The following is a 12317-nucleotide window of genomic DNA, read 5'->3' as shown; positions in this document are numbered from 1 at the left end:
CCTCCATGACCATATCCTGGGCAGCTGCTGGTATAGATTCCTGCTGATGCCAGTTTTGAAGCCTGAGGGTTGCTTTTGTAAGCCAGGCTTAATGATATCTTTGGTAATAAAATTCCCTCAAAAACTTAACAGCTTTCTTATCTGTTTGCTTCCAATGAGATTCATGTTAAAATAACAACACCCAAATACCGCTTTTGGTCACAGCCCTCAAATCCACCATATCTTTCCTTATATACAGGCTCCTGTATGGTGTCCATCCTGCTGTTCTTCAATTTAATGGAGTCTGCTTCAGGGCCCCCTGAAACAGTAGGCTTGAGGAGGAAGGCAGCACCCTCGCACTAATCTTCACAGTTCAGTAACTCTGAGTGGCAGTCTTTTCTCCTGGTCTCCGGAGAACAGAGCAATTACCTTTTCCAGTCACCTGAAGCCCCACATCAGGGGCCACAGGCAGAACCTCTCTTAGCAGAACTCTTTTCCCTCCATCTTTGCAAACTGACCAATCCTCACTTGAGCTCTCTCTCATGTAATCTTTCCAAAAGCAACAAATACCAACAAACAGACACCAACATTATTAGTTTTCCCAAGCAATTACCCTAGAGCTAAGACCCAGTAGGTGACTGGCCTGCCTTCCTAGTTATGGCGAGTAACAATTTTAACAAATGTTATCCATGATATCATGAGGATTACCAGCTTCCCACTTGACAACATCTGTGTCCTCACCTTCCATTCCTGTACACTTTTCATTTGGGTTATAGCAGCACCCTATTCCTACTATTAGTCTCTGTGGGTATTAGGCTACAGGTTAAACAAATGTGCAAAGTCAACCAAAAGCCCAGTGACTCAAATAAACTAAAAATTATTTTTCTTCAGAAAGGATTAGTGGATACCAGGGGCTAGGAGACTGGGGAATTATTGCTTAATGGTTACCAAGTTTCTGTTTAGGGTGTTAGAAAAGTCTTGGAAACAGGGGTAATGGTTGCACAACAGTGTAAATTGTAATTGGTGCCATTGAATTGTACACTTAAAAATGGGCTAAAATGGTATATTTTGTGTTAGGTATGTTTTAGTACACTTTTTTTTTAAGGTTTATTTCTCTTGCAACTAACAGTACAGAGGTGAGGGGTCCAGAGCTGGAAGACAGCTCTGCTGTCCTTAGTATATGGCTTCCAAGGTCATTGTTCTCATCTTCAGTTCACAGCTAGCGAGACAAGCATCTATAAAGAGATGACCCAGAAATTTCACTTATCGCCTCATTCGTATTCCATTGTCCCATTGTGTATCACATGGCCACAGCTAGCTTTAAGAAAGGCTGGGAAAGGTAGTCAGGTGACCGTGTGTCCAGCAAAAACTCAGAGAATTCTGTTACTAAAAGGAAGAATGGGGGAATAGATATTAGGAAAAAATTGGCAGTCTAGGGAGAAGGTCTAAGGAAACTGAAGAAGGGGGCCAAGACTAGTTTGAAAGACTCAAACTAGTTAACTTTAGAACTTGGAGAAATGTATTATGTGTTTCTCATATCCATGTTTCCATTCTCATTTTAAAATAATAATAACATAATTATATGGTGTTTGCTCTTGTGCCAGGCGTTTTTCTATGCATTTTACTTATATTCTCACTTAATCTTCATGATCACCCTATGTTGTAGCTACTTTTATTATCTACATCTTGCAGATGAGAAAACTGAGGCTTAGGAAGATTAAGGGACTTGCCAATAATTAGACAACTAGTAAATGGTGGAGCCAAATTTTGAACCCTGGTAGTCTGACCTCAGAGTATGATCTTCCTTAGAAGCATGTCTATAAATAATTTGATGATTTAATAGTAGTTTTTCTTTGACCTCAATGTTTATTTACTTTCTCTAGGAGATTATTTTTTCCTTTATTGTTAAGAAAACAATAAAGCAATATCATTATTTGCATTTTATTACAAATAAAATATATAAAATGTTTGTAATAATTTGAGCAAAATCCCTAAAACATTTTTAAGCATAGAGTTCTGTGGCGTTAAGTATGTTCACATCGTTGTGCAGCCATCGCCACCATACATCTCCAGAGCTTTTTCATCTTTCCCAACTGAAACTCTGTACCCATTAAACACTAACTCCCCATCCCCCCTGCCCCAGCCCCTGGCATACATCATTCTACTCTCTGTCTCTGTAAATTTTACTCATCTAAGAACCTCATGTAAGTAGAATCCATACAGTAGTTGTCCTTTGGTGATGGACTTATTTCACTTAGCATAATGTCTTCTAGGTTTATCCATAATTTCACATGGGTCAAAATTTCTTTCCCTTTTAAGGCTGAATAATATTCCATTGTATGTATATATCACATCTTCTTTATCCATTCATCCATTGATGGACATTTAGGTTGCTTCTGCCATTTGGCTATTATGAATAATGCTGCAGTGAACATGGGTATACAAATACCTGTTTGAGTCTCTGCTTCCATTTCTTTGGGATGTATACCCAGGAGTGGAATTTCTGGATCATATGGTAATTCTATGTTTAATTTTTTGAGAAATCATAATACTGTTTTCTACAGCTGCTGTACCATTTTACACTCTCATCAGATATAAAGGTTCCAAATTTTCCACATCCTCACCAATGTTTATTATTTCCCTTTTTTCTATTTTTTAAAATATTTATTTATTTATTTATTTTTGGCTCCATTGGGTCTTCGTTGCTGCGCGCAGGCTTTTCTCTACTTGCGGTGAGCGGGGACTACTCTTTGTTGCAGTGTGCGGGCTTCTCATTGCGGTGGCTTCTCTTGTTGTGGAGCACAGGCTCTAGGCATGCAGGCTCAGTAGTTGTGGCTCGCGGGCTCTAGAGCACAGGCTCAGTAGTTGTGGCACATGGGCTTAGTTGCTCTGCGGCACATGGGATCTTCCCAGACTAGGGCTCGAACCCATGTCCCCTGCATTGGCAAGCGGATTCTTAACCACTGTGCCACCAGGGAAGTCCTTCCTTTTTTTTTAAATAGCCATACTTATGGGTGCAAAGTTAAAGTGGTAAATTTTGTATTATGTATATTTTACCACAATAAAAGAAAAATTTTAAGTACCAATATTTGGTGCAGTACTGATGAGACTAAATGTGGAATCAGTATAGTCCTTAAGAATATGTTTTTAGGGGCAGGACGAGAATAAAGACGCAGACCTACTAGAGAACGGACTTGAAGACATGGGGAGGGGGAAGGGTAAGCTGGGACAAAGTGAGAGAGTGGCATGGACATATATACACTACCAAATGTAAAATAGATAGCTAGTGGGAAGCAGCCACATAGCACAGGGAGATCAGCTGGGTGCTTTGTGACCACCTAGAGGGGTGGGATAGGGAGGGTGGGAGGGAGGGAGATGCAAGAGGGAAGAGATATGGGGATATATGTATATGTATAGCTGATTCACTTTGTTATAAAGCAGAAACTAACATACCATTGTAAAGCAATTATACTCCAATAAAGATGTTAAAAAAAAAAAAAAGAATATGTTTTTACTCAAATTTAGCAGTGCCTAAAATTTTGTTAAGACCTTCATAGCTATCTCCTGAGACTTAAAAAGTCAGTTATTTCAGAAATAAAATTGGATCATGAATCCAGAAAAAAGTCTGCAACACTGAAATGGAATAACTTACTAGAAGTTGAGATGGTCTAAAAATATTTGACAGTTTTACCAACCTGAAAGCAATGTAGAAACTCTTCTTTTTAGTGCTTTGGATCCAGTTAATTATTAACCTTTATTTTGGTTTTTATTATTGTTGTCTATTACCAGGAAAACACCATAATCCTGCATCAGCTACTCCCACTGCGGGCCAAAGTAGCCAAACTGCTCGGCTATAGCACACATGCTGACTTTGTCCTTGAAATGAATACTGCGAAGAGTACAAGCCATGTAACAGCCTTTCTAGGTTAGTCTTCTTTTCTTAATCCCTTGTATATTGCCATTTCTCTTTTTCTGTGACTGTTTTGCTGCATAGTACCAACTTGACAGAGGGCCTCAGAACTTAATATGCCCTTGAGAACATTCTGCTTTTCATTCATGCAAGAGAAATGTATTGGTCACCTACTATATGTTAGATACTGTGCTTGGCCCTGAGAGTTGCTCATTGTTTATATTACTATTATGGTCCTTGCTTCATTCTATTTGTATCTTGACGGGGATTTTTATATTAATTTCTAAGAAGATATCTAGGGACCTACAGAGAGAGGATTAGTCTGTTGTATGAAATAAGCTGACAAATAGGACATAAATGAAAATAGAGCATATAGAAACAAAAAGTATTTTATATTCCAGAAGCCACTTGTTAATACATAAAAGAATATAAAATAATATGCATCAAAACTGTTATCTAAATAAAAAAAAACTGTTATCTAATAACTATCTTCACATTCATTTAAAATCACTTTTTCATTAATCTTTTTAAAACCATAGAGCTTATGTCCATGACATTTAGTCAGTGGCACTCTATCACCCTTACCCCTCTCAATCTCAGTGTCACTATTCCAACAGTCACTCTGGTTTTCTCTTTCATTTTAGTGAAAATGGTTGAAAAACATAACCATTGCAAAAATACTAATTTTTGTTTTAATCTTCTCTAATCAGAGTTTACCAGAGTATGATTTATTTTTTAACTTTCTCATTGACCCCTTTCAGACTTTATTCACCTTTAACAACTAGTGTGTAATTTTATTAGCTTAGTTAAGTTGGAGATGATTAATAATGTGTCAGAATCATCATGCAGCCTGCAATTTAGTCCTCTGTGTTCTCAATGGCCATACTTTGAATTATTAATGTGTATGCTGACATCATATATGACATGTAGCAGGTGTTGCACAAATAGTAGCTGTTCATTATTATATAATTCATTTATCCATTCAGGAGACATTTATGAAATAACTGCCCTGTATTAGTGTGCATGCTACACGGTTGGACTATAGAAAGGGCTAAGACAAGGTTCTTTCCTCAGTGAATTTTCCGCTGAGCGGAAACAACAGAGATGTGAACCAGTAATTGCCATCTGTTCTGATGTATTTTATACAAGAGATTGGCTTGGGGAGTTAATAGCTTTGGTGAGAATGTTTCCTTTAGTGGTGACTGTGTATACTGAAAATTTTCCTTAATAATACCTCATTAACTTAATTTTTTAAAAGCAGTTTTCTCTCTAATCAGAATTGCATCTCTCTATATCTTCTGTGATTTTCCTCTTTTTGTTTCGCAGCACTCCTCAAGCCGCTGCCTTCACCTCACACCACGGGGATGCCCCTTACAGAGGCAACGCTTTTTATCTTACATATGTAGCAAATTGTGGAAAATAAATACATAATAAAAGCATACTCCTTTAGCCAAATACAGTGCAATAGTCAAAAACTGACCACCGTGTTAAATTGCAGTATCCATCTAAAAAGTAGAATTGCCATGTCCAAATAGACCTTCTTCATAGGAATGGGGTAGTGATTAACTAAACCCATGGCTATCAAAGGCGATGAACAGTTTTCAGTAATTCTGACCACAGGTCACATCTGATTTGTTTTCCCTAGGTCTCTGAGGAGCCTAACCTCATTGAAGAATAATCACGTACATGAGTTTAGTTTCACTATCGCTTCGTTCCCTGAATTATAACATTCTTAAGGCAGAGTTCTCTGAGATAAACTTCAGCTTTGTTGATGCTGTAAGGAAGCTGTGGCCTGATTTGGGTTGTGCAAAAAAAAAAAAGGGGTGAAGAGCCATAAAATAAATTACCCTGAAGAGAACAGCAGTGCTGTCATAATAAAGCCTGCTTTCCTCTCTCCCTCCCTCCCTTCCTCTCCCCTTCCTTCCTCCCTTCCTTCCTTCTTTTCTCCTGACGTATCTGTATTGAGTGTGACAAAGGAGGAAGCACCATGCTAAAATACTGGTGGTATGTATGAATATGCTTGCTTCCAAGAGCAATGGATTGCCAACTTTTCCCTCTCCTCACAGATGATTTAAGCCAGAAATTAAAACCCTTGGGTGAAGCAGAACGAGAGTTTATTTTGAATTTGAAGAAAAAGGAATGTGAAGAGAGAGGTCTTGAATACGATGGGAAAATCAATGCCTGGGATCTATATTACTACATGACTCAGACAGAAGAACTCAAGTACTCTGTAGACCAAGAGATCCTCAAGGAATACTTCCCAATTGAAGTGGTCACTGAAGGCTTACTGAACATCTACCAGGAGCTGTTGGGACTTTCATTTGAGCAAGTGACAGATGCTCATGTTTGGCATAAAAGTGTTACACTTTACACTGTGAAGGATAAAGCTACGGGAGAAGTATTAGGACAGTTCTACTTGGACCTCTATCCAAGGTACTGAGGATCACCATGTTGGAAGGGACCTTAGGGATTCAGCTCCTACCCAGATTAAGATTCTTGTCTTTCATAATTCTCATATGTGATTCCTAGTAAAGGGATGAAAAATGTGGGCTCTGAAGCCAGAGTGTCTGGCTCCATCACTTACTAGGCAGGTTACTTAATTTTTCTCTGCCTCAGTTTCCTTACCTATATTAGGGTCCTATGAAATGGGAATACCAATCATACCTGCTTTGTAAGGTCGTTGTAAGGACTAAAATGGTTAATTACATGCAAAGCTTTTAGAAGACTACACAGCACACAGCAAGTGCTTAATAAATGTGAGCTTCTATCATCATCATCATCATCTAGGATCGAACCTGGGCCCTCGGCAGTGGAAGCACAGAGTGCTAACCACTGGACCCGCCAGGGAATTCCCTGCATTTCTTAATTTAAAATGGACCTCAAAATGTTTATTATTCAGGTGATCTGTCTGCCAGTACTCTTAAGTCTATGTCCACTCCCTTCAGTCTGGCTGAAAGGCAGCACAGTATAAAGGAATAGCAAAATCTTGGCGGTCAGTCAAACTTGAGTTGGAATGCTTGAGTGACATAACCTTTATGAGTCTCTATATCCACCTCTATTATATGGGAATGATGTTTGCTTTACAGGTTTGTTTTGTGCATTAGACTGTATATGCTAATCACCCAGCCTGGGCATTCAATCAGTAGTAAGAATTAAAAATATTATTATTATTGTCTCTGTAGCATGTAGTAACTATGGACTCCACAGTGTTTCATCAGACATGAAAGGATTTGGATTACTTTCTCTGTAGGCTGCTTTCTAAAACAAAGCCAGCCTGTTGCAATTTTACTAACTAGGCCAGAGTAAATTATATCAATAGCATCTCTCTAGATCAGCAGCACATACAAGTTCGTAACCTACTGATTTTGCATGACTTCAGGAAGGAGGCTGGTTAACTATTGTCAACCAGACAGGAGGCAGAGTTGTCTGATCCCACTGCTTTATGGACTTACTTTCACTTCTGATATGATCTAAAAATAAACCCATGTCAAATTGGATAAGTCTATTTTTAATTGAAGAGTGTCAGGATACAGTTTTAGGCCAAGAATTCTTTCAGGGGAACTCCTTCAGCATTGGAGCCTCCTATAACTGTCCCCGGATTCTCTTTCCATGGCCAAAGATAGCAAGTCTGGCTACCCCATCCTGCTGTTTCTTTGCCAAGATATAACTGGTGTCTTTTGTTCTCAGAGATCTGGCCATTGCTACCAGCACTCAGGTATGGGGACCAGAGAGTGATGTTTTGTGAGGGTAGTGACCTAGTTAATATTCACTTTCTGTCACCTGACGTGCTTGCTTCTTGTTTTCTTTGTCTACTTGACTCAAAAAAAGGATATTTGTAGTAGGTTAGGAAAGACCAGTTTCTTCTTTTTTTAAATCACGTATCAATTTTTATTCATCAAACACTGAGATTCTCAAAACAACAGGAAAAAAAAACCTCTAATGGTTCCAACATAAGATTGCCAGGTAAGGGCATCTTTTTAAATCACCATCATTTTATAAACACAATGTAAAAAAGACATACTCTCAGAGTAAGGAAACCTTTGATATTAAATAAATCAAGTTTATTTTTAAAAAAGAAAGATAAAAACCCCTCAATGGCACTGATTTTTAAATTGGTTGAAAGTCCTTATGGTGTTTCATAATGGACCAAGATGTATAAAATATAACAGGATAAACACCTTGCAGATTAGTTTGTTTTCCCCGGTAAAAATAATATTTATAGATCTGTTTACCTGTTTAAACAATTCAGTCTAACTACATGAAATCATTCCAGAAACACTGATGGGCCCATTGAACATCCAGAGGCTGGACCGGCTGAAAATGTTATCAAATTCAGTGCATGGTTTCTGGTGTACATGTCCGTCGGTTCTCTTCCCTTCTCTCCCCTCCTCTGTCTGCCTTCCCTTCCCATGTCCCTGCTCACTCCTAGCTCAGCCTGACACAGTTCTTTTCTGTTGTTGTTGTTATTTATTTATTTTAACTTATTTATTTTAAACAGACTTTATCTTTTAGAGCAGTTTTAGATTCACAGCAAAACTGACCCTAAAGTACAGAGATTTCCCATATATCCCCTGCCCCACACATGCAGAGTTTCCCCCATTTATCAACGTCCCCCACCAGAGTGGTACATTTGTTATAACCTACTTTGACACATCATTGTCACCCAAATTATATTCGGGTTCACTGTTGATGTTATACTTTCTTGGGATTTGAAAAAACATATGTGTATCTACCATTATAGTATCATACAGAGTAGTTTCAGTGCCCTAAAAATCCCCTGTGCTCGACCTCTTCATCCCTTACCCCACCACCCCAGCCCCTGGCGACCACTGATCTTTTTACTTTCTCCATAGTTTTGCCTTTTCTGAAATGTCATACAGATGGAATTATACAGTATGTAGCCTTCTCAGATTGTCTTCTTTCATTTAGCATTATGCATTTGAAGTTCCTCCATGTCTTTCCATGACTTAATAGCTCATTTCTTTTCTTTTTAGCACTGAATAATATTCCGTTGTCTGGATATACCACAGTTTATTTATCCATTCATCTACTAAAGGACATTTTGGTTGCTTCCAAGTTTTGGCAATTATGAATAAAGCTGTTATAAACATGTGCAGGTTTTTGTGTGGACATAAATTTCCAGTCCCTTTGGGTAAATACCGAGGAGTGCAATTGCTAGATTGTATGGTAAGAGTATGTTTAGTTTTGTAAGAAACCACCAAACTGTCTTCCAGAGTGCATGTACCATCTTTGCATTCCCACCAGCGATGAATGAGAGTTTCTATTGTTCCACATCCCTGTCAGCATTTGGTGTTGTCAGTATTCTGGATTTTGGTCACTCTAATAGGTGTGTAGTGGTATCTCATTGTTGTTTTAATTTGCATTTCCCTGATGACATATGATGTGGAACAACTTTTCATATACTTAACTACCATCTCTGTATCTCCTTTGAGGAAGTGTCTGTTAAGGTCTTTGGTGTATTTTTTAATCAGATTGTTTGTTTTCTTATTGGTGAATTTTAAGAGTTCTTTGTATATTTTGGATAACAGTCTTTTATCAGATGTCTCTTTTGTAAATATTTCCTCACAGTCTATGGCTTGTCTTATCAATTTCTTGACAGTGTCTTTCTCAGAGCAGAAAATTTTCATTTTAATGAAATCCAGCTTATTGATTTTTTTTCTTTCATGGATTGTGCCTTTGGTGTTTCATCTAAAAAGTCATTGCCAAACCCAGGGTCATCTAGATTTCCTCCTATGTTATATTCTAGGAATTTTGTAGTTTTGCATTTTGCATTTAGGTCTGTGATCCATTTTTGAGTTATTTTTTGTGAATGGTGTAAGGTCTGTGTCTCGACTCATTTTTTTGCATGTGGACTTCTAGTTGTTCCAGCATCATTTGTTGAAAAAAGTGTCTGTGCTCCATTGTCTTTATCTGTGCCTTTGCCCTTTTGTCAAAGAGAAGTTGACTATATTTATAGAAGTATATTTTTACTTTCCAAATATTTGGGTATTTTCCAGCTAGCCTTCTGTTATTTCTAGTTTGGTTCTGTTATTGTTGGAGAATGTACTTTATATCCTTTGAATTCTTTTAAATTGTTTTGATTTACAGCCAACATGTAATTAGTCTTGGTGAATGTTCCATGTGCACTTGAGTATTTGTTTTCTGTTGTTAGGTTGAGGGTTCTATAAATGACAGTTAGGTGAAGATGACCGATAATGTTGTTCAGGTTTTCTATATCTGAGCTGATATTCTCTCAGCCTGTTCAATTAATTACTGAGAAAGGAATGAAGTCTCTAAGTGATTTGTCTATTTCTTCTTTCAGTTCTATCGGTTTTTGCTTCATGTATTTTTTTAATTGAAGTATAGTTGATTTACAATGTTGTGTTAATTTCTGCTGTACAGCAAAGTGATTCGGTTATACATATATATACACAATCTTTTTTATATTCATTTCTATTATGATTTGTCACAGGATATTGAATTGTTTAGTATATTTTGAAGCTCTGCTTTTAGTTATATACATATTTGGAATTGTTATATCTACTTAGAGAACTGTCCCCTTTATCGTTATATAATGTTCCTTATTATCTTTAGTAATATTCCTTGTTCTGTTTGTTTGCTATTACTATAGCCATTCAGCTTTCATTTGATTAGCATTTGCATAGTGTATCTTTTTCCATCCTTTAACTTTTTACCTTTGTCTTTTTATTTAGAGTGGGTTTCTTATAGACACTGTACTTGGTGCTTGCTTTTTTATCCACTCTAATAATGTTTTAATTGGCGTGCTTAGGAAACTTACATTTAGTATAACCATCTTACTTTTTGTCCCATCTATACTTTAACCCCATTTCTGACTTCTTTTGGGTTGATAGGTTTTTTTATGATTTATTTTTGTATCTACCATTGGCTTATTATTTACATCTCCTTTTAATATTTTTAAATTAAAAAATTGCCTGAAGGTTTAAAGTATATATCAATATCTTTAATTAATCATGGTCTACCTTCAAGTTATATTATATTATATTTCTTATCATTTGTGCTATCGTTGGCCTACATATTATTTTCACATATGCTTAACACCCAGTGCATTGTTAGTGTTATTGATTAGTCAACTATTATTCACAGCAATTCAAAATAGATTGTAATATATCTTCATTTATTATATTTTCAGCACTAATTGCTTTGTAGATACAAGTTTAGAGTGGTATCACATCCCTTCTGCCTGAAGAACTTCCTTTAAAATTTCTTGTAGTTAAAGTTTGTTGGTAATATATACCAGTTTTTTTTGAGAAAGTCTTTCCTTTAATTTCTTTTGTGAAGTATATTTTTTACTATTTATAGAATTCTGGGTTCACAGGTATTTTCTATCAGTACTTTAAAGATGGCATTCCATTGTCTTCTGGCTTGCATAGTTTCTGACAAGAGATTGGCTGTAATTCTTACTGTGTTCTTTTTTGTGTTCTTACTGTGTTCTGTACTGTGTTCTTTTCCTCTGACTGCCTTCAAGATTTTCTCTTTGTTCCTCTCTTTCAGCAGTTCCATACACTTAGGCATATGGGATAATTTTTTTTCTTTTTTCTTTTTTTGGTTGTTTGCTTTGTATTTGTCTTCCTTGGTGTTCTTTGAACTTGTTGGATCTGTGGTTTAGTGTTGTTAATTTTGGAAAATTCTCAGCTATTCTTTTGGTTTTTTGGGGTTTTTTGTGGCCCACACCACGCGGCTTGCAGGCTTTTAGTTCCCCAACCAGGGATTGAACCCAGGCCCTTGGCAGTGAAAGCACAGAGTCCTAACCGCAGGACCACCAGGGAGTTCCCTAATTTTGGAAAATTCTCAGCTATTCTTCAAATATTTCTTCTATCCTGTTCTCTATTCTCCTTTGAAATTCCACTTACATATATAATAGATCATTTGATATTGTTCTGCAGCTCTTGAGTCTTCGTTTTGTTTTTTGTTTGTTTTGTTTTTGGCACCCTTTTAAAAATCTTTGTGTTTTAGGGTAATTTCTATTGGCCTATCCTTTGGTTCAGTGATTCTTCCCTTGGCTGTGGGAAGTCTATCAATGAGACTATCAAAGGCATTCTTCATCCCCATTACTGTGCTTTTTAGTTCTAGCATTTTCATTTTATTCTCATAGTTTCCAGCTCTCTGCCAAAATTATCCATCTGACTGTGCATTTTCCTCCAGAATCTTTAACATTTAACATTTAAGTTATTGTAAATACTCTGTCTGATAGCTCCAACATCTTTGTCATATCTGAGTCTATTTTTCTTGCTCTCTTTGCCTCTTGACATTGTGTCTTTTTTCCTTGCATCTCCATGTGCCTTACAATTTTTTTTTTGAAGTCAGACACTTATATTAGACAGAAAAGACGAAGGTAAATAGTTTTTATACCTGGCAGTGGGCACATACGTACTTCTGCTAGGCCTTT

General features: G+C 37.0%; 1 protein-coding gene across 5 annotated transcripts in view; it reads left to right on the top strand.

Moving 5' to 3' along the window:
- NLN (neurolysin) overlaps nt 1-12317 on the top strand; it is a 98048-nt gene that overhangs the window by 58781 nt on the left and 26950 nt on the right. For all 5 annotated transcript variants that reach the window (XM_082454503.1, XM_082454507.1, XM_082454506.1 and 2 more), the window contains 2 exons: nt 3769-3904; nt 5956-6322. In XM_082454503.1, the coding sequence (XP_082310629.1) occupies nt 3769-3904; nt 5956-6322 (503 nt within the window). The remainder of the gene's footprint in view (nt 1-3768; nt 3905-5955; nt 6323-12317) is intronic.

Source organism: Balaenoptera physalus (assembly GCF_965194825.1).
Source record: "Balaenoptera physalus genome assembly, chromosome: 3".
Lineage (NCBI taxonomy): Eukaryota > Metazoa > Chordata > Mammalia > Artiodactyla > Balaenopteridae > Balaenoptera > Balaenoptera physalus.
Note: the sequence above shows the minus strand (reverse complement) of the source record. Positions and strands in the feature narration are given on the sequence as shown.